The sequence below is a fragment of the Lepidochelys olivacea genome (assembly GCF_965140295.1).
Source record: "Lepidochelys olivacea isolate rLepOli2 genome assembly, chromosome: 12".
Classification (NCBI taxonomy): domain Eukaryota; kingdom Metazoa; phylum Chordata; order Testudines; family Cheloniidae; genus Lepidochelys; species Lepidochelys olivacea.
This window is the reverse complement of record NC_140422.1, coordinates 23,526,228-23,553,755: the sequence shown is the minus strand read 5'-3', so window position 1 is coordinate 23,553,755 and position 27,528 is coordinate 23,526,228. Positions and strand designations below refer to the sequence as shown.

General features: G+C 41.2%; 1 protein-coding gene and 1 long non-coding RNA gene across 3 annotated transcripts in view; one reads left to right on the top strand and one right to left on the bottom strand.

The window, feature by feature from the left end:
- LOC311528959 overlaps positions 1–27,528 on the bottom strand; it is a 240,234-nt gene that overhangs the window by 64,936 nt on the left and 147,770 nt on the right. The window contains exon 4 of one of the 2 annotated variants that reach the window (XR_014713739.1): positions 11,302–12,319. The exons of the other annotated variant lie outside the window; for it this stretch is intronic. This is a non-coding gene — a long non-coding RNA (uncharacterized lncRNA). Of the gene's footprint in view, positions 1–11,301; positions 12,320–27,528 lie in introns of those variants that run through there. 2 annotated transcript variants of the gene reach the window in all.
- Positions 1–27,528, top strand: part of LOC311528956 (uncharacterized protein) — a 193,868-nt gene that overhangs the window by 125,313 nt on the left and 41,027 nt on the right. Inside the window, exon 3 of the mRNA XM_084644498.1 lies at positions 16,426–16,544. Within this exon, the coding sequence (XP_084500624.1) occupies positions 16,426–16,544 (119 nt within the window). The remainder of the gene's footprint in view (positions 1–16,425; positions 16,545–27,528) is intronic.

Here is a 27,528-nt window from a genome sequence, read left to right as displayed (position 1 = left end):
TTCTATTAAGCATGTGTGACATGGAGTATGGCATTACATATGCTGATGACCTTGAATAAGTGGTGTGTGCTCACCATACCCACCTGGAGGAAATCTTTCCCCAGGTACTGAACTAGAAGCTGGTCTGGGCTGGGCATTAAACTGAAATGCTCTGTGTTTGGACAGAGCAAATGATTTGTCAGAAAGCAGTGTCACAGAGAAGCAATTATCTACACAAAAAGCAGCATATAAGGTGAAATGCCCCCCTTGCCCTCCCCCCCAGCCCAAATAATGAAGCTATTTGCTGGGTGCTAATGGGATGAAATTTCATACCCTCACTCTGGAAGCAGGCTATGGTGTTGCAATACAGACACTGTAGTCCATAAGCTAAAATGGCAGCCACTACCACTGCACCACCCCTACGTGGCAAGGGGCCTGGATTTGGCCATGGTGACCCTCTCCCAGCTTTCCCTGAGCTCTCCCTGAAGGTTTGGACTGAATCCCATTGGGTTTTGGATCAGGCCCAAAGTGCAATAAGCATGTTTGTGGAGGCTTTTAGATCTCCCCTCCTCTTAGCCCCTGCTGGACCCTATCTCTGTACTAATCCAGTGAACGTCTTCCAGGTATTACCAGTTCATCTCTTCATTTCTTTTGTGGCATTTCTAGCCAGCCATGTAGCATGTCCCATGCTCTCCACTCATTTCCTGGTAAGTGTAGTCCAGCTGCTGTCTCTTCTGTTCAGGACATGGGAAAGCAATTGCTAACTGGAGGATCAGTAATGACGAGGATTTCCAGCTGGGTTTAGTCTTCCCCATTTTGTGTTCCCTCTTTCCTGGTGATGTCAACCAGAGTTCAGAAGAGAACAGAAGTTCTGTTTTGCAAAGGATTTTGAAATTTGTCTTTGTTCCAAATCCGACCAAAAACTGGGGAGAATTTTAAATTTTTTCAAAGAAAAAAATTTTTTTTTTCCATTTTAGGTTGATTGAAATGTGTAGTTCGAACAAAACTGAAACATTTAATTGATTTTGGCCTTTTTTATTTTGTATTTCAAAATGGAAGATTAGAGTGTTTCATGAAGAAAAGGTGGAACTGGGATGTTTCAACATTGTCAGAACAAATTCCTCTCCCCCCACCCCTGTTTTCTTCTGAAATGAAATTCTGGCAAAAATCAACCCAATTTTGTGAATACTTTAGATTTTGGCAGAACCACACATCAGACAGAATATGGTTCCATCTGAATTGTGCATACGTTTTTATTACATTACAAAAAACAGTGTTATGGTGGGCATTCACCCCTAGAGTGTCCCCTGATGGCCTGCTGCAGAAATGCCATTGTGTCCCTGCTTCAGTTTCCCCAATGGACTTTCAGTTAGTGCAATGATACTTTTATGCAGTGAACAATGCCCTTTCATGCACTGTAATTTCTTTAACCAAAGACAAAATCATGGTACACAAGCAATTCTCTAATCCACTTCCTATCTGGAAGGGGTAGGGGGTCAGGAGAGGAAAGACAGCAAATTCATCTTAGTCTATCTGCCCCAGTTGAGTCCAGTCTCCTGCATTCAGGCTCCTTTCCAGTAAGGCCTTCTCAACCTAGGACTCCCTCTGGAGTCTCTTGCCATCACATGGGAAGCATTCCATCTCTGTACTCAGGATCCCTGGAGAAGTCAAACCACTGAGCTCTTCTGTGGAGCAGCATGTAGTTCCTCTGTGAACTGGACCACCTGCTGCTGTCTGATAAGGTCCTTTCACTAGGACCAGCTCTCTCCTTTTGGAACCTCTTTCCTCTAGGAGCACCTTTCCTAGTTTCCCTTTCCTGGTGAGTCCCTCTCCACGGGAGCTTCCTCTCTGACTAAGCCATCATAACCCATTATTAGGCCCAGGTGTTCCTCAACTAATTAACTATTGCCCAGCCACTGAGGTAATTAACTACTCACGGGTGGATCTGGGTTGCTCATTCTTTGCAGAGTCTGTCATAGTTAGCTAGGTGCCTGACCCCCTCTAAATGCCAGTTTTGCCCATGCAGCTCTGTGACACATAGCTATGCCCATTTTACAGATGAGGAAACAGAAGAACAGAGATGACAACCCTCCTGCAATCATCCTGTTTTCCTGATGCAGGATTGCGCATTGATTAAGAGTTTGAATCGGTGAAGTAGTGAATTCCCATTGGCTTTAGCTCAGGGTGCTCAGCACACTGCAGGACTGAGCCCTAAATTCAGCAGAAGACTTCTGTGGTACAGCTAAGAATATAATCCAGGTCTCCTGGCTTAAACTGCTATGCCTCAACTACAAGACCATCTTTCCTACCAATGAGCCATCAAGCTATGAAGTGGCCATATAATAATGACAGCAATATACACTGCAGAGTAATGTTAACATAACACGGAATCTTTAAACATGAGCCAATAGACTGAGGAGCCAATGATACAGGTCAGAGTTCCCAACAGAGATTCCTGGAGAAATAGCGTCTCCTGAATAACAAATGAAAGCATGAAGACAGAAGAGAGGAAAGAGGGAGCTTGTGGTCCCTGGAAAGAGCAAGCCAACAGCTAATGGTTCAAAAATGTCTAATGTTCCATATGTTTTATTAGACCATGCTACAGAAGCAAATCTGTAGTCATATTTTACCAAAATAAAAACTATACAGAGACTTAAAAAATGGTGCCAAGCAATGTAAAATTATGAGTTGGGAAAAGCACAGTTGTAACATATAAAGTTAGCCTAATTTACATTTGACAACCAGAACTGTGATAACTAGTAGTAATAATAAATGTTATAAATATAATAATAATTAATAATTAAGACAATCACAGATGATAACTGTCCCACCTGGCACTGGTGAGGCCTCAGATGGAGTAGCTGTGTCCCGTTCTGGGCACCACACTTTAGGAAATATCTGGACATATTGGAGAGAGTCAAGAGGAGAGCAACAAAAATGATAAAAGATTCAGAAAACTTGACCTCTGAGGAAAGGTTAAATATACTGGCCATGTTTAATCCTGAGAAAAGAAAACTGAGGGGAAACTATAACACTCTACAAAATGTGCTAAGGGCTGTTATAAAGAGGACTATGATCAATTGTTTTCCATGCCCACTGAAGGTAGGACAAGAAATAATGGGCTTCATCTGCAGCAAGGGAGATTTCAGTTAGATATTAGGAAAATCTTTCTAACTATAAGGGTGGCTAAGCTCTGGAATAGACTTCCAAGGGAGGTTGTGGAATCCCATCACTGGAGGCTTTTAAGACCAGGTTGGACAAACAGGGATTGTCTGGGTTTACTTGGTCCTGCCTTAGCGCAGGGGGCAGAACTTGATGACTTCTCGAGGTCTCTTCCAGCCCTACATTTCTGTATTTCTGTGATCATTATCTTTTAAGCAGTCCATTTGTTCTTAAAAAGCTCATTCTCTTTCTCATTGGCCTCAGACGGGACTCTGCAGCTTCATAGGGAAAGAAAAGGTGCAAAGAACTCCTCCATCCACCCCTGTGCTGCACTATGGCACAACTGCATTCTCTGGAGTGCAGGGCCTGCTTTATTTATTGACCCTCTGGGACTAAGAATGAGGTGGAAAATTGGCCTCCCCTCCTTACATGCTAGCCAGCAGTGCTAATTGGTGCTTTGAGATGAGGGCAGTATGCTGCATCCCTCATTTCCCTGTGTAAATTAGGAATTCAGGAATGCATTTTGCCCTCCAAAGACAGAATTCCTCCCTCATCTCTCCCTGGAGCGGTATGACTCCCCTCTGTCCTTAATGCAGGGCCGCCTTAAGACACAACTGAGCCAAGAGCTGGCAGAGCAGGTTTCAAACTTAATTGCATCTGTAATTGAGAAGGCTGAAGATGGATCTTCCACAACAAAACTTTTCCCTGCTTAAACCATAGTTTAGTGACAGGCAGGAGAAACACCATACTTCTTTCCCCATAAAGTTCATGACCTGCTCCCCTCATGTGTGTGGTTCAGATTTGGGTAGAATAAAATAATTTTTCACTCAAAATCCTGACTCCTCTACCAGGAGATCCGGGCTGCCTGAAAAATTTACTGCAGAACTCAATGGTCAGGAATGGAGATTTTGGGGAAACCACCTGCCTTTTTTCCCTGTTAGGTTCCCATTGAATCCTGTTGGAGTTCTGTAGTAATCAGTCCTACAATTCCTGGAAAAATATATGGTTTCAGAGTAACAGCCGTGTTAGTCGGTATTCGCAAAAAGAAAAGGAGTACTTGTGGCACCTTAGAGACTAATCAATTTATTTGAGCATAAGCTTTCGTGAGCTACAGCTCACTTCATCAGATGTGAGCTTATGCTCAAATAAATTGGTTAGTCTCTAAGGTGCCACAAGTACTCCTTTTCTTTTTGGAAAAATATATGATCAACTTAAAGATGGAGTTTCTCCTATCTGTGGTGCTGATGATTTGGTCATACAAATTTAGATACTTTTTTATATTCTAAAGCCTTAAATCTCTTCTCAGGCATACCCATGGATGTTTATAAACAGCCTGTCTTAGCTAATAATCACTGCACTGACTTCTGATTGATTCGTCTAATCTTAAAGATCTTGACATGAAGCTGATGTTTCATCTATTCAAAACGTTGGCTGTATTCCCACTTGGTTAGGTGTGTAGCATATGACTTGAAAATTTCTGCATTTCCTGGCTTGCTCTTAGCTTCTGTGCTTCTTCGAAGAAGCTCCTGTATACAAAAATGTACATTTCTCACTACATCTTTTAACAAAATCAACAATACAGAAACAAAGTTGCTCACAGCCAGGAACTCCTGCAACACATCTGGTCTGCAGCTCTGTGCCCTGTGAAACCAAGTTTTTATGAAGAAGAAAAGGAAGAGGCAGAAACTTACTTGTGGCTTTGTCTCTGAAAAATTGGCTCATATTACCTTTGAGTTCACACTGGCTTTGAGCAAAAGAGTTGTCTAAAGAATGCATTTTCCTTCTCAGATAGATGATATCCTAAATATTTAGGGAAATTTGTTCATGCTTTGAAATCTATTAACAGTCCAATCAAATGGGGCCATGAAGTATGGAAATCTTTTAAGGTTAAATAGCTAGTTATCAATTATCAAATTTCCAGCAGCTCCTGTTGAGACAAGCTGAAACTGATGTATCATCTACAAACGTCTGAGATTAGATCATCTAAGATATTTGATGCCAGACATTTCAGAGGTTGTTCTTACTTTTGCAACCTCACTAAATCTTTGTGCTGCATTTTCAAGGAACATAAAGAACTGCACGTAGTATACTTGGTTACCAGCTGCTACTATCTGACTGCTGTGGTTGGCAACTGTAAACCTGTGTGGCCATTTTGAAACCATAAAGGGATTAAAGACAAGAGGAAGTCCAGCAGCTCGAAGATGCTATCATCAATTCACAGCTGGCCTTGAAACAGGAAGCAAGTGGAAACATGGCATAGAAAGCATGAGCCAGCTATGGCAAAAAGGCAGAAACAAAACATAGAGCCTGGTGGAAATGCTAGAGATTATATGTATGTATGTAATACCCATTCCTGGTAGGTCATAGATTATGTATATATACATAATACATAGTTCTCGTGGGTTATTTCACTATGTAAACTGCAGGCCAGATTCTCAGATGGTGTGAACTATATAGCTCCATTGACTTTAACCAAATGCCTAAGTCTTTTGACATCCCATGAACACAGTATTTTTCATGTGGGTCCTTAGGTACTTATACAGAGCTTGAGCAGTGCACATTTAGCAAAGAACTCTTCTTCCCTCCGCATGTTACTGAAGTCAAGCGGGGATTTGTAACTGTCTGAAATGGAAGCAGGTCAGGCCCTCTCTGAAGAATAAAAGTTGAGTCTGTCTTTTCCGTAGATTAGCTCAACAATTTAAAACCCAAGGAAGACTGAAGGTTGGATCCTGCTCCTACAGCAGTTCAGTGGAGTTTTCCATTGACTTCAGTGGGTAGGGTCAGGCCAGTGTAATTGTATCAGGTGAAGTGGGGCAAACCAAGCTGAGAAAAGACACCGCTTCTCACCACTCACACACAGGATTGGAATGGAGAGACAATGTCATCGTCACCTTAGGATTTTGCAAATAATGAAAAGAGTACTTTAGTGAAGTGACATTTAAAGTGAACTGTGGGAGAACACAGGTGAGAAGGAGGGGCACAGCTCCTTAGCGCAGTCCCAGGGGCTGTGTGACTCGTGCCCTGTGGCAATAAAATCAGAGACCTGCACAGCTGCTTCATTCTCTTCAAGTATGCTCTCTGAGACAGAGGTGGGAGGTTGTCCTGGATTTCCGCGACCGCACCCTCAAGTCTCAGAGTAGCAGCCGTGTTAGTCTGTATTTGCAAAAAGAAAAGGAGTACTTGTGGCACCTTAGAGACTAACAAATTTATTTGAGCATATGAAAGCTTATGCTCAAATAAATTTGTTAGTCTCTAAGATGCCACAAGTACTCATCCTCAAGTCTGGTATGGCTGCTGTGTGCTGCACAGCTGGAGTTCTTTGGCTGTAACCCAGCCTCCCTGGCACAGAGTGGATTAACATAACCAAAAGGGAACCCTTTTGTAGAGCTGATTTACCCACCCTAACCACACAATTCTCTGCTACGAGCTTAGTAGAGAAAAGGGGGCATGGTCAGGACAGCCTGATGATCCTGGCATATGTTTTGGCCTCCTGTGTCCTTTGCAAGCCAGCGTAAGTTAGAACAGCCCTTAGACTGCTCTAATACAGCATGCGAAGAACAGGCAGGACAGTGAAAAGGAGAACATTAAGCACTGACTTGCTTTCTGTGCCATTTGACCATGCCTGATGATCTGGCCCACAGCTTATTAAACAATTTAAACTGCCATGTTCACTTCATTTTATGTTTTGTTTTTTTAATGCAGCTGCTTAAGTTGTACCTGTACCGTGTTGCATGTATTGCTTGCATCGGGTTGGATTAAGGTACGAAAAGCTTCTGGAATACAAAAGCGCCCATTGTAAGAAAGCTGACATTCATGGCATTGTACTGATTTAGAGCAGAGCTCAGCCCCAGCCTACTGAGCGTCAATGAACAGAAAGCAACGTGGGTATGTTCAGCCTGAGCAATAACATTCAATATCTCCACCAGTGATGTAATGATGCTAATCCCTTAATTACTGGCAGTGGGAGAGTTTGGGAAAACCTGCCTAGTAAACAAGTTCACCTTATGAAACCAAAAGTTTGCAAGCCTAGAGAAAGCTTAATTAACTAAGTGGCGAAATTAAGAAAGGGGGGGAAATAAGGGAATTAAGAGAAAACAGAAACTAAAGAAGGGAGAAAATGAATGAGAAGAAAAGACAGGCTTCTCACTTGCACTATGGATGCATGATTTTTTTTAAAAAAATGTTTTTGTTGATTTTTCCCCAATTTCTCTAGCACTTTTCACAATCCATTTCACAGTCATTGCTGAAGTCTCTCCAAACCCCTGATATTATTTATTATTATGATTGTACCCATTGTGGAGAAAACGTAAAGGGAGACAGATTGGGGGCCTTGCCTGGAGATCCCATGGTGATGAACTAGAAGAATCCAAAAGATCTGAGGCAGTCACTTGCCCTAACCAATAGACAACACTGTCTCTCTACAATAAAGTAATAACAGAACTCAGCTGAAACTGGCATTAGGTTCTAACAGGAACACTAGATAGAAATTCAAGGGGAACAAAAAGCAACAGACATAATATACTTAACTATGCGCTAGGCTGTGGTTTAACATTCTGCCCTGAGTAAGGGGCAATGTGTAGCTCTTTGCTGTCCCAGAAGCAAACCAGGATGGGAACTCTGACTCTGAGAATTGTAATTCATTTCCTGTTCCCTCCCATTTTGTGGAGGAGGGGAAGGGAAGAGTAATCTCTTACTGGTCTACATATGCAATGGGTTACTTCCCCCTATGAATCATCTCAGCTGTTGCGACTGGTCCATTGTGTGGGGGCAGAGTCCTACCCACTCTCATGCCTGGGAGAGAGAGAAACAGCCCAGAGGAAACTGGTGGCACTGGTGCACTGAGCCCTAGGACAAGTAGTTGGAATAGGGAAGTAAGGAGGTGCCCTGCATTTGCAAGTAAAGCAAGTGATGATCTTGTCTTAAGAAATAAACCCTGAAGCCCCTTATTCAGTCCTAATTCAGATAAACTCACATTGAAATTACTTGGAGTTTGTCTGGGTTAAAACTGTGTAAGGGCCTCATATTTGTCCTTAAGACATGAATCATCATGGAAAGATTTCAGACTTGGTGATCGTCCACCAGTTTAGTGTCTAGGCACATGAGGGGGTGCTTTGCCTAGGTTGGCACTTTCCTCTCTGATCCATAAAACATTTTATCATGGTTTTAAAAACCAATGGGGCTTAGGTCCATATGCATTTCACGATAGAGCCAAATGTTGTTGTGAGGAAAATACGGTATCAAATGGAAAAGTGCTGCTTTTGCCTGCAAGTAGAATAAACACTGGGCTAGGATTCTGGGAGTACCACACTCTGAATACTACGTATATTTACTAATAATAAATCAGAGTCTCAGCAAACTTAGCAAAGCACAAAACAGTCAAACATCTGCAAATCTCTGAAAAATTACTAAAAATTATCTTACTAAAATAAAATATAATACAGCAAACAAAACTCTGAATAAACTGTTCATTCATAAACTTTCTTCAACATGATAGTTCTCATTCTCTATTTTATTTTCAGGCTCCTTTTGGTTAAGTGTGCCGTTCTTTTAACACTGCTTAGATCAACTCATCTGAAAACTCAGTCATGGCTTCAGTTTGAAGAAGGTTCTGTCTTAGTTTTAATTGTGAGGAGTGTGGTATGGGCCCCATCCAGACATATAAATATATCTGAGAGATTAGTAGAGGATTATATCGTGCTAATCAGGTGACCAGTGCAGCAACATAAGGACATGTGATAAAGGTTCAGGAGAAAGATAAAGCAAATGTTAGGTACATTTATATAAAACAAATGAGGCACTACTTCAAATTCACACACACACACATCCCATTTTAAAATGTGCTGGATAAATCTCCATTCTGTAATGAGTAATCTAGGCTGATAAACTTTTGTGAAATTTACAAGAAACAGAGAGAAAAAGAGAAACAGACACACAGACCTGAGAGAAGTTTCAGTAACAGCAAAAACGGTGTTCTTTGTGACTAGACTGCTAAATTATTTGCAGTGTTGGTCCTAGGGTATGAGAGAGACAAAGTGGGTGAGGTAATACGGTTTATCAGACCAACTTCTGTTAGTGAGCGACACGTTTTTGAGCTCCACAGACCTTTCTCAGACCTGAAGAAGAGCTCTGTGAATATTACCTCACGCACCTTGTCTCTGACATTCTCAGAGCAGAGTTGCATGCAATCATTCACTACAAATCGCTCCATCCAATGATATTAAAATAACCTTAAAACACCTTCTAAATTACTGTTCTCTTTTCTCTTCCCAATGCAGATATAGGGCCAAACTTTTCTACTCTATTGACTTTAGTGGAGCCAGGAATAAATTTGTTCCATTGACCTTTGTTTCTTTTTAAATTTGGAGTAAATGTTATGAAGAAGATGGAGAGAGCCAGACAGTGCAGGCACGTGCTATGTAAACTTCCCTACAGAAGGTCTGCTGATACAACACAATCCTGACCTCCAAAACCTCTGCTATTCTTGCAGTCTGATTTTCTTAGAGAGAAACTGTTACTCATGAGACTTTATATCCATTTGTTTTGTGATATGAACAGATGTCTTCTAGCAATTAGACTGAGACCGAACGTATTTCATGAGTGACCTAAGGTAGATTTGAACCTTGGCAAGTGTCTAGAAATAAAAAGCTAATGAATCAGGGAGGTACAACAATCCCTCTATAGTTAAGGTTGAAGCTAGATTATATTAGGAGCCTGATTTTCAGTCTTTACCTAACTTCTGCAAAGCAAACAAATAAAGGAGAAATGTTACATGCCATCCCAGGGTAAACATTTTCTGGAATGTTTAGGGCACATCATGCAAGGAATTTCAAGTGGGGAGACATTACAATTTCGTTAGGGTTCATTAAGATTAAGAATTAGGTACAGTATTAGTGGTTTTGTGGTTACTAATGAATGTACAGTTAGTTTTATGATACACAAAGTACTTAGCATTCTAAAAAGGCACTGGAAAAAATCTAAGGGACAGATTCTGTCACCCATTCTCCCTTACCTTGCTCCTTGAGTAGTACCATAAATTTCAACTCCCAATGAGGTTAAATAATGAAATGATTCTATGTGCTGGGTAGGCTAGAGGTTGCATGGATGTACTCTGATTAACTGCTGCGTGTGGTGTGCTTGGTCACATAATAGGAATGAATCCAAGGTAATTAATTCTGGGCACATTGCCTCTGTTTACAGATGCAGGAAGACCTGGCTCAAGCAACCATCCAAAGGAACAAGAGAAATCGGTTGCCTTTAACTAAACTGTAATAGAAATCTTGGGGGCTGTTTAAATTTGTTGATAAAACAGCAATTTAGCTATCGGAGGTAGTTTCTGGTGCTACTTTCAGTGCACTTGTGTTGCTAGAGAGGAGGAGGTGATTAATTTCCTACATAAATAAAAGGTTCAGCACACATACTAATCCTTAGGTTTATTCGGATTCTTAATGTCAACAATTAAGGACTTAACTTGTTTACTGTCTAACTATGTTGGCAGAGCTGTAGATTGGTTTGAGTGGAGATGTTTATAATGAGATTCAGCAGCAAGGGAGCAATAGAAAAACCATAGAAATGGAACAGATTTCAGAAATAGAAGCTCAGTATTGTCCTAATAATTATGTTGGCAGCTGTATTTGCATGAAACCATGCTTTTTCTGTGGTACTCAATTAAGGTTATTCAGCTTCTTTGATGTGTTTAGAAAAAACCCAGTGGCATCCAAATAAGTCTAATAAAAATGCAATATGATGTTTCCCATTTCCAGCAAAGGGTAACAGAACAGATGTTCCTTATGTTGCCATGTTTCATCAGCACAGGGGGGAGCAGAGGAAGTTTGTAATTCATAGTGACTGTGCCATTAAACTAATGTAGTACAGAATGTTTGCAACGGAAACATACAGATCTGAACAATCTGTTTAGGCACTGAATAAAAAAAACGATGAGTCTGACCTTTTAGGTTAAAACTGACCTTTTAGGTTAAAAAATAATTCAACAAACCAAACCAAAATCCCTTGGCCTCTCCTCTGAAGAATATACAGCAATGAGTTTTTTGGCTTGGCTATCAGTGGAATCCATCCAGTTCCAGTTTCTTCTCAGAGTTGCATCCAGCCCTGCTATGGATGCTAAAGATACAAAGATAAATTATTCATTTTACCCAGTTGTGACTGGTTAATTTATTGGAGTATTACGCACATTGCCATACTACTATATAGATAAGCTCAGACACTACAGTAATGGGGCCACACAAGTAACTGCTGTAGCTAGCTAACTAGATTGCAAATTGATACACAAGCCACCTCAAGCCATACAATTAACTCTCACTTTCTAGTGGTTGTTTCATAGTAAGGCACTGGACCACGGTGCAAACTCCGGTTACTATTTCGGTGTGGGAGTCTGGAGTGTAGGTTTTCAGATCTCCAAAGCAGACACAAGGTGGCAGCATTTTCAGAATATTGTCACTCCTTTCCAGCTCTTCCTTCCTCAGTGTCTTTCTGACCCAGGATGGGCTATGGGATGGTGCTTCTGGGCCCTGGCTGCCCTGCTCGCCTGTCACCTGCTGACCCTTGCTCCCAGTGCCTGCTTGCCGCACTCCAAGGCCCAGCCCTTCTCTAGAATTGAAAGGCTTGAGACTTTCTTTCCTGATGGAGCCTGAAAACAAAATCCTTATGGGGGCATACATAATCCCACAGTGCCTGTGCGGCTGGAATGCGTGGGTCAGTACTGGGACGTGATTCCAGCTACTAGCTGGATGCAGTCACGCAGGATGCACCACTAACCCACAAAGGATCGGCAGCAGGACAATCAGGTAGGAGTCCCACACCACTCCCTAAACATTTTTGTTGTGTGGTTAAACAGACCCATGCCCAGGGACACAGTAACTCGAAGAGGGGAAGGGAACATATTGTCTTGTCAGAGTTGTTCAAACTTGTTGATGCCTTCTTTGCAGACTTGTTTGCAAAACGTTACAAAAAACGAATGAAGCAAAACCCTAGAGCTTCATGGACCTGATTAAAACATGTATGAAGGTCGCCTTAACCAAAGCAGACTCCCAGAACTATCCCTTGAGCTAGTGTGATTATGCTGCGCTATGTAGGTTAGAGAGTTATACATTTCCCAGAGGTTACTATTGATTGAACAGGGACCTCACCACATCACCAGCAATTTGGAGAGCAGACGAAAATCCTGTGAAGCAAAACAGAGTAGTTTAGCTTGATACTTTGGGTATCTATAGCCAGTAATTGAAATAAAAGGAACCTCAGCACAGTCTATATTTATTAGAGAGAACAACCTTATTCCTTCGGCAAAGCATCACTGTGCAGCAGAACGCTTTGTTGGAGCACAAGTGTTTGCATATTGCCATGAACTCTGTCATCAGCCCGAGGGGGCCCTGTTCTCCTCTTCATATGGGCCAAAATCTCTGGCCCATGTAAGGCCCACAATAGGCCCAGGAAGCGGCTGAACAGATCTGGTTCCTGCTCTATACAATGGGGCAGAATACAGTCAGGCCACACAGAAGGACTCTGCACACGAATACAGCTCCTTTGCAGGCTCTGCAGCAGACAGCCAGGGATGCACTGGACAAACCCAGCCTAGAGCTGCAGGCAGGCAGTGCTCACAGACCAAGATTTGGCCGGGCATAGTTTAAATTCCTATTTGCATCAGTGGAAGAGAAGAGATGTCATTAGGGTCTATTCTCCACCCCATCCCTGGGCAGATGTCCCCTGAAAATCAGCTGAAGTTATTCAGATGGCACAAAGGGAGATTGCACCCCCTAATGATTCATACAACATGTTGATCATCACGAAAAGCAAAATTCTCTTCTCAGATCCACTGGGCTGACCTCAGCTCCACTACTCAGTCCCTCCTACACATGCAGCTTTTGTATTGGACCTGGGTCCAAAAGGACACTCTTATCCACAATGTTCTCGATTATATTAGCATGTTTGGGGGGAACCAGGGCACAAAATGGTCAATACTTGCTTTAAAGTATTTGTCTGGAAGCAATACAAAGGAGTTAATGGTTCAAAAATTCCCATTGGGACAGACTGGGAACGGAGACTGGAAGGATTGTTGGAAAACCGCATAATATCAAGGCAGGAGTGGATCTCAACCAAGGCAGAAGAGATCGGAGACACTAGCAGAGAAGGAGACACACACAACTCAGAGGATGCCAAAGTAAAATGTCCAAGGGATCCAATACTGACTGTTTCTTTACTTCTGTGCAATTGTAATCCACACACCTCTGGGGTGTGGTGTTCTGTCCCATCTAGTGGCACCAAGACCACTTAGAGAGAGAAAGGCTCATGCACTCAGCTCCAGAGGCCCCAGGTTCGATCTCACCCACCGATGACCGGAGTCTGTCAGCATTACACAATTCTTCTGGAACTCTCTAGGTGCCGACTGGGCTCTTAGTGCTGCCTTCAAAAGCAAGTCATAATTCCCAGACCTCAGCCTCAGTCCTGAGCAAGTGACTAGCGCCTCCAGCAAGTTGCTGAGCACCTTTCAGCTTCCATTGGAAGCTAAAAGGATCAGGCCCTTTGACAGAACTGGAGTATTTTCACTGACCTTCCCCCAAATCTCCAGCCCTGTCTCACTGTGCCAAAGTAAATAAATAAATAGACTAACTAGCAGAAATGCCTTAACCGGACATTATTCTGGGCTGATTGGTTGTGAAACTTTACTCTAAACCCCAAAACCACAAAAACTGCCAGTTTTCCAAGCCCTGTGTTTTTCATAGCTCTCATAGCATTCTGAATAGTTTGCATTATTTCAGACATAGAATAAATATACATTTAAACTACTTGGATTACTGACTCAGCAAAAATGCCACTTAACTCATTGCTGGGTTTCTTTTCTCTATGAGGGAAATAAGAATTAACACTATTTATCAACCACTAAAGCGGTTATTGGAAATCTGTTAATGCTGATGGTATCCCAAGTGCCTGGAAATGCATTGGTATAAAATCCATTTTACAGCTGTGCTGTTAGTTAAAATCACTTTAAAATGGCCACTAATGTCCCTGTAGCCTTTATGCATTGAAAACTCATTTTAATAATACTTTGCATTTACACAGAACATTTCTCTGGAGGATCCCAAAGTGCACAACAAACATTAACAGAGCCCAACACCATGCTGTGAGATAAGTGCCATTGTCTCTGTTTTTCAGGTGGGGAAACTGAGGAATTCAGAGATGAAGTGACTTGCCCAGAGTCACGGGTGAGTCAGTGACTGAGGCAAGGACAGAACTCAGGAACCCTGAACTCCCAGCCCCCCATTCTAAATATTATATCCGAAGTTTCCTTAGCTGATAAGGGCCTGATTTTAAAAACAAGAGGCCATGGCCAGTATGAATTTTGTGCACACCTCTGCATATCTGCTTTTGCATGCACATCCCCACAAGTGTGCATGCACACGGGTACCCATGCAGTAGCCATGGAACAATGGCTTGCCCGAGCGCAAGTTCATTTTGCATGTGTACCCTTGCAATAAGTATGAAAGCATTTGCAGGAGCAGAGGTGCCTGTGCAAAAGCATATTTAACTTCCAGCACCCTTTTGAAAATCAGGCACAAAATGGCATGTCTGACGAGTTCTTTCAGAAATATGGCTGTTCTCACTTTCAGGCTGTGCTCCTAGATAATTCCATAAATTTGACAAAGAACAATGGCAAAGGGCTACTCAAAGCTAACAGGGAGTTTGGGGAGCAAGCTTACAACACACACAGAAATTCAAATACACAGGAGTCGAGGACTTGAACTAGACAACCTTGTATACTGCTTAAGGTAGTGAATTAGGACACCCAACTATAACAGTGATGCCATACATGATTAACGCTTTGCACCAAATTATGCTAATATCATTACCTCAAGGACACAAATTCATTCAGTATTACGGAGGTGGGCATGGAAAATCATCCTGTATATGACCTGTATGGGTAGATTTCCTGATCCTGCAATAGCTGGTATTAATATCTCACTTTATAAACTGAAGTTGTACTTAGTGAAATCCCCCCCTCCATATACAGTATAAGAGCCTTGGTCACCCCAAGCTTCTTATTTATGAGTGGGAGTGATGGTGTCTTTACTGTCAGCCTGAAAATCATATGTTAAAAAAATTGTCTTTATCTGTTTTATTAATAATATTTTAGATGAAAAGTAAAGGCAATTTTCTGAGCTGAGGAAGTGATGCCATTTTTCTTTTTATGCTGATACAAAGTAATCACTTATTCAGTTAGGGTTGTATTCATTCCTGGAATTAGAACTGGACAGTAATTGTGCTCATAATAGTAAGCGTACTTTCAGATTGACTTTAGTTATTCTGTGATACATTCCATACAGTCACCCGAACACTTGTATATTGAGGAGGATTAGTTTTGTTCAGAATGAGCTTCTCTTATAGTACAAAAATAAAAATTAACATACAGTATTTCAGAAAAACTAAACATTACATTGCCTACTGGAATGTCAGACTATAAAGTACAGAAGCTAATGAAAAAGTAAACTATAGGATGATTAATTTACAGCATTAAATATACCCAGTTCAGAGACAACACTATAGATGAGACTGAGAAAGAATGTAAAAGAAGAAGAAATACTTTTTTATGGTGAAAACGAGAGGTTTATTTTCAAAGCTCCTGAGTTCCTGCAACTCTCTCTGATTTCATTGAAGCTGTAGACAGCTCAGCATCTCTGGAAAACAGAGCATGCCTTACCACAGCTTCTCATTGCATAAGTGGCAGTATGTTTTAAGTAAATGTATTGCTGCACAAAGGTGCTGGATTTGCATTCCCGTAGTCCACTTTTCATCAAATAGGTTCAGTGCCAACAGAGACATTGTCATTGAATATGCCTAAATTTTTACTTCTAGACATTAGAGGATTATCCAGTTACCAAGTACATTTAGAGCCAAATTTTCACACATTGGGCTCCATTTTAGCAATGCAGTTATTTGCACCCACTAGTTAGGTCACCCACAAAATGGAGGTCTGGCTAAGACTGGGCTGTAAATCTAAGCCTGAACGCCTTGGCCTCTTTCCTGATATCACGACAGGTGCCAATTAGTACTAATTGTGGTGGGTTTTTGACATGTTTCTAAGCAGCCACTTCTCTGCTAAGAATTGGATGCAACCTCCAACACACTGTGACTAGGCTTCCAAACACCTTTCAGATGATAATTCCTGATCACTAAACACGTGGGCAGAATTTGATGACCTAGGTGAAATGCTATCCACCCCATTAACAATCCACTGGCACTTTTACTCTGGCCCTCATTTTTATTTTCTCTTCATAGCTCCTATCACCACAGCAACCATCCTAGCAACCAAAGAAGATTGGACATGGCTTCCCATCAATGCAGGTCTTAGCAATGGCCAGAGGAGTCCACATTTCCCTCCATCTCATCTGGATCTGGTATTATCCCTTATGATGTTACTAGAATTTCTTGCTGTTCTTTTGGTGATCATTCATCTTCCATTTTAAGGGAATATGTGCCATGTGCAATTCTCATCTAGGCTTATTACACATGACTTCAATAGAAACAATCATGAAACAACTTTGAAATAGTGACTAATTAGACCCATGACACTTTAACCTTTGATAGGTCACAATGAGTGCCCAATATGGGGCCACACGTTCTGGACATCTAAAAAGAGCAGAATATCAAAGCAGAGATCTGCTTGGCAGGTCTAAAAGGGTATTCTCGCTCATAATCTAATGTAATTCTCAGCATCAAAGAGGCTTTATGATCATACCTTATCATACTCCTCAATTCTTCTAAATTTTTGTGGCATTATCGCAGTGTTGCAATCCTTTCCCCTACTATTCTTTATTATTATGGTCATGCCTAAGGGCCAACCAAAAGTAAGGCCCCATTGTGCTGGGTGCTGTAAAAACACAGAGCAGTAGATGATCTCTGCCCAGAATGCTCACAGTCTAAATAGACAAGCAAGACGCAGGGTGTTGGAAAGGGTAGAACACACAAGCAGAGTGAACTATGTGATGGCAGCAAATGTCATGGTGGTTGTACTAATTTTTGAGGGTAAGTTACTTAGGCAGGGATCAGCTAATAGGAAAAAAAAAGGGAAGGCAAGGTCGGGGAGAAGCAATTCTCACCCCACATTTCAATATAGGAAGGACGTTGGCAGAGGTCAGCTGCTGCACAGTGGGTATGCCAGTGCTTCCTCGTTTAAAACCTATCGTGGCATGTTTCAACAGCAGAAAAATATGTATTGCAACAGCAAGTATCTTATGGTTTATAGCCAGTGCAACTGTTATGATTACATTACAGTGCTGGTGTCCCTTTTGTGGCTACAGATTTCAGAAGCGCCAAACCATGTTTCATACAGTTATCAGACTTTTTATAGGTAAAGCTGATTTTACTCATTTATGGCCTGATCCTGCAAACCTTCCATGCCTGGCTCCCGTGGTGGGAGTTCCCAGCATGGGCAGCACAAAGAAATAGATCCTTCATTTTAATTGTTTGCTTATGATTTATATATAGTGGCCATTGTGCACTAAGGAGGAGATTTTCAAAGGCACATATGGAGTTAGAGACATCCCGTTCCCATAGATTTCAGATTGAAAATCAGTGGGAATTGGGTGCCTAAATGCCCTTTGTATCTTTGCAAATCTCCTCACAGGTGTTTCACAAACGAGATCCCTGCCCAAGTTGCTAACAAAGCAGCCAGCTTACAGAAGGATGAGAGGGGCTGGGATGTAACAAAAAAGCCTGTATCTGAATGAAGGGGTGTTGTTTTGGTTCACTGACAGCCCTAAAAACTATATATGTTTCAAGATGAAATAATTAGTTTTTTTTTAAAAAGTAAAAACAACACGAGACTGACCATCAGCAATTAAGTTGCAATGGAATTGTCCTTAGATTGCCATAATGTGCTGGTGGTATTTTATGGGCACAGAGTATGCCCGATAGTAACAGAGTCAATCACTATGAGGAAAAGCCATGATCAGCATGAACAATGCAGGAACAAAATCAAATAATGATTCAACTCAGTCCACACAGTACCATGTTTATCTAGCCTTAGAGTTATTAACCCTCAATTTGCTCATACAGCTCCCGCTATCAGTGGAAAAGTCTGGGTAAAGATCAAGGCTAGAATGTAGTCTTACAGCTGAATAAACTATGAGCCGAACTTGACCCTCAGTTTGGCCTTATCCAGGCAGAGCTCTGTGCCATACCCCACTGGCTACACCCCTTCGCACGCATGTAAATGAGGGCTGCCTTTGGCCTTATATTATCCTTAAGGGCCCAATTCAAATCTGATGTAAAGGGGGCAACTCCATCAATTTAGGGGCATTTCAGCCAATTATACCTGGTCTGAATTAAGCCCCACATCTCTTCAAAATCCTATTGAAAACGTTCACAAAAATCTTCATTTGCAATGCATACTGTAGACTATAATCAGAGTAAATCTGTAAACCAATGCACTGTGGCTGCCAAAGACGAATTACAAAACTGGAAATATTACTTTTTTTTCTCAAATGAAGCCTGAAGCAAAATGAGTTTCTTTGCCAGACACCTTCAAATCTCCAGGGATTAGCTTCCCAGACTGGCATAACCAGATGCTTTAAACATAGTTCTGAGTTGGCATTAAAGGTGTGGTCTCTGGCTTTCAGTTTTGCACATTTAAAATCCTTCCCAATGCTGTCACAATTTCTGAGGCGACTTGTTGCTGGCCATTGTTCTGTTGCAATGGAAAACCTGTCCAGTGTCCTTCAACCACTAACCCTTGTTTCCATTGAGGTCATTTGTGGCTCAGGTGAGCACACTGCCAGAATAGCAAACTGTTACATAAGAAGCCCGTCTAAGCTCAGGAGCTTCTTGTCGTATGACTGGTGTGGACGATGGCCTTTGCTGTGAGCCTGAACAGCACCATGGGGCTCACAATGAAGCGAGACCCTTGAAACAGCAGAAAACCCTCACTGGCAGGGAACTCAGACTAAGCCACTGAAAGGATGAGTGGGAACATTCAGAACCAGATCCTGGTGTCATGTTTTCAGTGTGATTTCTGTAAAGGCATCTCTCCAAAAGCAGAGGAGAGGAGGCACATTATAAACTGAGTCCTCAAATAGGATCTTGAAGAATTCCCACCCCCCACCCCCGAAAATCTGAAAACCTGAATATTGGAAGGGAAAAATTCACATTAGTCATCAAGATGCTTCAAACGACTCTTTTAAATGCATTTCACCCAAAAAGCATGAGAGGAATTGAGGGCGCAGATAAGGCATTTAAAGGCTCAGCCCATCTGCTATCTTTGCCCACCACACACACAAAAAACACATCAGAGAAATGTAATGGTCTGTTCTCATTCATGCATTTGAATTATTTACACAGAGATGCCATTAGTATTACAAGTTTCCTGCAAAGGACTTGTGTTTTGATGTCAGAATAGACCCCTAGATTAGGAGAAAGAGAAGGGAAATGAACAGAGCAACATATAACAAACTAAGGCTTAAGGGTTCATTGGATTTGCATTCCTGAAAGACGTGGGGACCCCACGCACGCAAGCCTGCTGGCAGAAGGTGGGAACATACCCTGGTTGATTAATCAGCCTTATTCCACAAAACAAACCACTCAGCCCTTCAAGAATATTTTGCATTTTGTCTTTTCCAACAAGGGAGTATACCTGAGCCCTTGTCTACACTGAGGGGTGAAATCCTGGCTCCACAAAGGCAATGGGAATTTTGCCACTGACTTCATTAGGGGCAGGATTTCACTCCCAGTGTAGCTATTATTATTAATAACCGTGTCTATTATGACAGGTTTCAGAGTAACAGCCGTGTTAGTCTGTATTCGCAAAAAGAAAAGGAGGACTTGTGGCACCTTAGAGACTAACCAATTTATTTGAGCATGAGCTTTCGTGAGCTACAGCTCACTTCATCGGATGCATCACGAAAGCACATGCTCAAATAAATTGGTTAGTCTCTAAGGTGCCACAAGTACTCCTTTTCTTTTTGTGGAGTAGTGTTATTCAAAGTGAGTAAGGGTATGAGACTCTGATCATGTGGTCACACAAATGGTCACGTAGGTGCCAGCATTCATGCCAGGTTTTAAACTTCACCCTTCAGTCATTCTGTGCCAGAGCAGTTCATAACAGTGTAGTTAGAGTTTTCTACAATAGGAAAAGTATAGTTTTTTTCCCCCAATCTCCCATAACTCAAAAATATTTGAAGAAATCTTTCTCATCCGTGATTCGCACACACACTCTACTTTGGAGCAGAAACCAAACATGAAAAATGCCAGTTCCCAAAGATGCATGGTTTAGAAGGTTAGGCACATGTGAAAACCTAGGGTTGTAATGTTTTGCAACCCTAACAATAGCAGTTTTTTGATAGATAATCAGCCAAATTCAGCAAGGATAACAGGGCTAACACTCTTACAAAAGGCTCCACATGATCTCTAATGAGCAGCATAAGTGACCAGCACCTCAGTTTTACAGCTCCTTTGAAAAACAGCACCTCCAGCATCACAATACCCCATCACATCATGCCAGGGCAATGGCTCTGTAGTAAGTCAAAGGGGAGAATGCTACTTACTGAATTACCAACACCACCTTCCTTCAGTACCTAGGTCATCTGAGAGCTTTCCTGTTCAAGTGCTGAGCCAGTTAGTTAGTTAGTGAAATCTGGTAAGACCATACAAGAAGAAGATATGACTGCAAGCCAAATATTTGAAAGATTATCAAGAGATTTTGTCTTTCATCCCTTTTTGGAGGGAGACTGAAGGAAGATCATCTTAAATTCTTAAATAATAGAATACAATATGGTTTTACCCCATCATCTTAGTAATATAAACACAGAAATGACAAATACATGTCTAATTGCACAGCTATTTTGTGGTAAAATACTTCAAGCCTCTAATACTATCAAAAAATAATTACTTTAGTTAGCGACTTTGGAACATTATTTTCCTTAAAATTGGGAAATTGCTGAAATTACTCCCAATTATGAATTGTTCTCGTTGGGAGCAATACATATCACTGTCCCTCCTATCCATTTGGTTGAAGGGGGCGGGGAGTTAACTAATGGTAAATTCTGAGATGTGCTCTATCATTCATAGCTAGATAACATTAGTTCTTCAAGATCTCTTAATTTGAATCTGATTAGAATGCTTTTGTTCAATGCATTTGGAGAAAACAGCAGATGCAGGTGTGGGTGTATAGTTATGGAAACTATAGGCCTTTTGTTAGGACATATGGTGATGTTATGTTCAGTAAAGGTTTTAGCCAAGATTTTCAAAACTTGGAGCCTAACTTTTAGACAATAACATCCATATTTAGGCTCCCAAATAAGAAGCCTGTTTTTCAAAATGGATGAGTACCCAGCAGGCTCCCATTGAAGTCAATGAGGGCTCAGCACTTTTGAAAAATTGACCCCCACTTATTTAGAAATTTAAATATGGATTTGGGAGTCTAATTTTAGGCTCCAGAGTTTTGAAAATCTGGACTGAAATCCTGGCCTCACAGAAGTGAACAGCAAAATGCCCATTGACCCCAAGGTCTTTATGGAGATTAATTTGAAAAGACCACATTACTCCTGAGTAACAAAGCCCCATGTTACATATGCAGGCCTTCCCAAGTAAGTGCTAATAAAACCATTATACTACGTACTTTACAGAATAACTACAGGCATTTTAGAAGGGCTAGGGATGGTTCTAAACATGTTTATTGGTACTTTTTACTTTCATGTACGATACATTCCCATTTATCTGAATTCCCTTTATCTGAAAATCCTAGTTATCCGAATCCACATACCCAATGTAGCCCTATGTTAATTACTTTGAATAATTTCTCAGTGAGCCTCTTAGTGCTAATCGATACAAAGCTGTTGATTAGTGCCAATGGGCGCTAAGAGGCTAATTGAGAAGTTATTAGTGCTAAAGTAGGACTACATGGGGGATGCATTGTGGATTTGGATAACTATGATTTCTATATCAATGAAACAGCAACTCAAAATGGCACTTCTGTTTATCTGAACGCCTGGTTATTTGAAAGTTTCAGATGTCCCCCAGGCCATTTGGCTAAACAGGAGTGTACTAGATTCTGTACATTCTCATGTATAGGGGCCCCTACTCACTCCCACTGAAGCTAATGACAATTTTGTCTGTGTAAAGACCTCAGAACCAGTCGCTATGCATACACAAAGTATTGTTTATAAGGAAACTGCAGTGCAGTGAAAATTACTATAATTAGATGGTTAGTTCCAAAGATCATGAGTTGTCCTACTGCACCTTCAGGGTTTCATGAAATATGTGTGTCCTCAGAAAGAGCTGTCAAAATAGACACTGTTTTAGTGACCCAAAGTCTCTCATTACATTTATCTTATCTCCCACCAAACACCTTTGAAGGAACATAATTACAGAAGTCAAAAGCATCAGAAGTGTTTTCTGATAGCAACCTAGTGATCTGTCCATACAATGGTGAGATATAGAGGTTTGATTGTGATGCAACAGGAGAAATTGTCCACCTTACAGTTGCGCCATCCAAATTACCAACAGTTAAAATGACTTCCTTTCTGTAATGGACAGTGCTCCCCTGCTGCTCTGTAAAGATCTTAATCTCTTATCTGTGCTACTTCTACTTCCTAAGAAACTAGAGAGCAAAGAACCTGATTCATTTAGCATTTGGCAGCAATCTGTTTACTGCATTTCTCCATAAGAGTCATCTGAAAAACATGCTTCACTGTACAGGAGCTGTGCAATGGAAGATAAATGTAAAATGATAGTGGTGTTGTTCAAGGCGGTTTATCTTCTCCTCCACATCACTATTCTCCTTTCCCTCAGAGGTTTGTGAATGACCCATATTAACCGTTCCTGAGGAATATGGAAAAGATGCATTTTGGAAATGAGATTGAGCTAGATCCTCAGCTGCTCCAGCACTCTGCTTAGTGCCGCTGAGGGAAGTGGCAAAGATCGGTCCATGCCCCCTTAGTTCTTCATTATCCTGGGCATCACTGGGGACCATTTTGGTTCCTGACATAATCTAGAGCATCCACAGGGCTGCTCTGAATTACACTCAGTTGTAATGACAGTCACAGGACTGTTCCACAGCTGGGGACTGTTGGAGCACAGCAGCATCCCAACAATGGAGCCTGGGGATGACATTAGTTTTTCACAGCCAGCGAATCCCAGTCTGATTGCTGAATCTTTTTTTTACCTGCTTTGAGCAGCCAAAATGCAAGTTATCTTTTGTCAGCAGGACAGGCCTACACACATACATCATCTATGGTATGTGAAACCTCGGAATATGAGGCCAAATTCACTACTGGCCAATGTCATTAATGTCAAGGGAGATACACCTGCTTAAGCCAGCAGCAAGTCCCTTTTACATGAACAGGTGAATCACGCCAACATGAACCTTGATTCTTTGGGGGAGATACACTATAGACAGAGCTTTAAATACACCTGGTTGCTTGAGCTCCTCTGCTTAAAATCACAGAGTGTCTCCTTCAGTTTCAGGAGGTGAGAACCAGAATGATACTTGGCCTCCAAACAAAACCTGGCATTTATTCATTTTCCAGGGCTTTCTTAATGCCAATTCTGTAATATTCTTCTTTCAGAGAAATGTTACTAATAATGAAGACATTTCGTGAAGAGTTCTAAGATTTATACCAACTGGCGGTACACTCAATCTCTAATTGTTTTTTGGAACAATCATCATCTTATTCATTGCCAATCCTTTTCCCAAAATAATTTGGGCCATGCTATCCTGGTTTAATGTAGCCGTTGTACAAAGATATATAAATATTCTGCCGTAAGGGGTGTTAAACCCTGAAGCATCCAATTAAGAGGTAGATAATTAATTACTAGCGGTGAACAAAGACCATTCATAAGCTCTGACTTTGTCCAATTACTTTTATACCAAGACACTGAGGTGACTTTGTCAACAAGTTTAAACAAAACATCGGAATGTCCTCAGCAGAGAAGGAAATTTTATATTGTTTTGAATTGACTAAAGAAGTATTGTAACCCTTGAAGTTGCTTAGGTCCTGTGGGACTAGCCTGGGATTTCAAAGTCAAAATTAACTGCAGTTAGAGAATGATCAAGATCTTGAGTTATCTGGCTAAGATTGCAACATATCCTTGTTTTATTTATTTATTTATTTATTTACTTTATTAGAAAACTCAACCGGTCTGGCTGTATAGCAAATGCTGAATAACTATTTCTATTCTTGAAGTTCTAATATTTGAAAAAAATCTTGCAACCTGAAATCCTGTTTACCAAATCATGCTAGACTACTAATAATCATACGCGCTGACTCCATGGGTGCTCTGGGGCTGGAGCACCCACGGGAAAAAAATGGTGGGTGCTGAGCACATACTGTCAGCCCCCTTACCAGAACCTCCCCCTCCCCCCAGCGCCTCCTGCCCACCCGCATGCCCCACCGATCAGCATCTCCCACTCCTTCCCAGCGCCTACTGCTTGCCACGGATCAGCTGTTTCGTGGCGTCAGGAGGCATTGGGGGTAAGGAGGAGGAGCAAGGGCGCAGTGCATTTGGGGGAGGGGCGGAACTGAATGGGAAAGGTGTGGGAAGAGATGGAGTGGGGGCAGTGAGGGTGTAAGAAGCAGAGTGGGGCCTTGGGGAAAGGGGTGGAGTGGGGGCGGGGCCTGGACAGAGCTGGGGGGAGCACCCTCCAGCAGATTAGAAACTCAGCACTTATGCTAATGATACTTTTACCCATTTCTGATTATGACAAACTATTATTCTAGCAGACAGATCATATTGGTCCAAATCCAGACCTGATTTAAGCAGCTGCAATGGCTTACAAATGTTGAAATTTGGCCGATTTAATTAAATAAAACAAAACACAAATACAAAAGTCAGATGTGAACCGTAACCATCTCAGAACATTCTGAGGGATTTATTTTCAAAGCTAGCGATGCCCTTAGCTTGTGTCTATAAATAGTGTGTGATTGTATTTCAAGTATTTATGCATGCAGATGGACAGTTGTATATCTAACTGGCCATTTGCCATGGATACGATCAATTGTGCATGTAAGATATGTGGAATTTACATACCTCTAAATTTGAAAATCAGGCCCCGAGTAAATTCAATAAGGGTTCCAAACACCCCTCAGAGACAGCACAGGTGAATACAAAGGTGAGTTTAATATTAAATTTCAGCATTTATCCCAAATGTTTAGTATAGTCAAACTGTTATGCTCCATTTGGGTTACATATCTTTAACGGGACACTTTCCTGTGGTTGCTGCCCAGTGATATTTGGCCACTTTGTATTCTCTTTTCAGCAGTGCAATTATAAAATTAATTCACAACATCTGGTTTCTGTTATGGTATAAACATGTCTCAAGAGTATTTGACTGAGAGAGCCATGCAGCTGAGCAGTTCTGGAAGCCAAGCTACAAAGGAAAGGATTCACATTCCCTCAGAGATACCTCTGCACATGCAGCATTCAATCCTAAGTGACTGTGTTGGTGTTATTATGCGATTGGGATTCTTTGCATGGCTATATGGACATAATTTACTAAATGCACCCTCCCTGTAATGGAATGTTTCACGAACACAAAATAACTTCTTTCCAGCCAACCTGGATTCCCCAGCATTCTGAGAGCAGCTGGAGATGGCACATTTAGCAAAATGAAAGTGTGTCGGAGAATTGCTGATGCTTGGTGTTGATGAGTGTGTGCGGAGGGAATGGTCTGTTTAAAATAAGGTCCTGTGAGACATCAGGGATTTATCAGGTGTGTGTGTTGGAGGGATGGCTCAATTTCTCCAACATAGCTTCCTAATTAGGACATCCACTCCCCATCCCAAATCCGGATCTTTAAATTGGCAAACAGACACCTGAAATGGGCATTTATGCAACTTCATGTCAATTTAAGCATTGGCTAAAAGGTGTGAATGCCCTATTTAGGTTCTTATCTTTGGAAGTATGGGCTTCCATATGTGTATGAGGGGAAAGGGAAAGCCATAAGCCTATCCCATAAAATGTAGTGGTCACATCTACCTTGGCACCTCACTGGTTGCATAAGTGCTGCTAAATCATTTCCCTTCGACTGCAGTGTTGTTCCTTATTGTACATTCTATAGTGCTTTGTCTAGTCTAGGTTTAAATGTTACAAGTAGAGCTGGTTGGGAAATGACTTTTTTGCAAGAAAAATTTAGACAAGAGGATTTTCTCTCTCTCTCTCTCTCTCTCTCGGTGTACATATATATGAATAAAGTATGGGTTCCCATACTTCAAGGAAACCTCAAATTTTTAACAAAACCAGATTTTTTTTTCTGCCAAAATTTCTCTTACTCCAAACCACCATATTCCAGTGAAAAAATGTGGGTGGACAATTTCCAATCATCTCTAGTAACATGTGATAGGGGAGATCCCATGCTATCCTCTTACCATGCTAGAACACAACCCTGATAATTTCTTTAGACAAGTTTTATCAAACCAAAGCCTGAGATTTGATTTTGGTCACATGGAAACCTACTTGAGTTTCCTAGAAAAGGACAAGATCATTAGAACATCCCATTAATTCTACAAACCCTGGAGCAAATCTGCAGCCATACCAATACGAAGTGTCAGTGAATAGTCCCAAGATTTAAGTGCCATGCACTGGGAAATAGTAGCTGTTTTTATTTCAAAACAAAAACAGAACAATAGTTAATCTCTATTCATGTTCTTATCATCCTAAGTGAGTGGTGACAGGTAGGGTGTAAACATAAACATATGCAAAAAAGTGTGTAGGTTTTAATTAAGTGAACCTGACCGAAAAAATAATTGGGATGAAAGCTATTCTTAGCAACTGCGTTCTGTTGTTTGATTAGCATGAACACTTGTTTACCGTTTTGTGACTACAGTTTGCTCGGGTTTCAGTTAGTTAGAGATGAGCACAAGCAGCTGTGTGAGTCTTGCCAATCAGTCAAGGCCCAGGTGTCTCTTGCTCTAAGATATCAATAAACTCTGGTTTGTGTCTCTCAGTGGAGTTTTGTTTCACTAGATTGCACTGGTGTATCTACTAAATCCCATTCTTGGATGAAACCATTGAGAGAGCTCCTTCAGTGTCAGATTTTTTCTTCTGTTACATGTCCCTTGCTAATTATAGAATTATCTGAAGGGCTTTTTAAGTGATAATGACTGTAAAACACAGTCCAATGGTGCAATTACATTTCCTCTCTCTAAGTGAGGCTAAAGATTAACTGATTTTGTCTTAACATGCCAGTTTTTTGACAACCTCGTAATGTTTCCTAATCTCTGACTAATTTCTAACTCATAATCTAAGTAGTGTAAAATAGGTAACACAAAATTGCCATTATAAGCATTTTTCTGCAGCAAGAACATCAAGAGCAAAAGAGAGTAGAAATAATCAGACCTTAGATTCCTTCACATATTATTTGGATTGGATCAATTGGCATAATGGCTA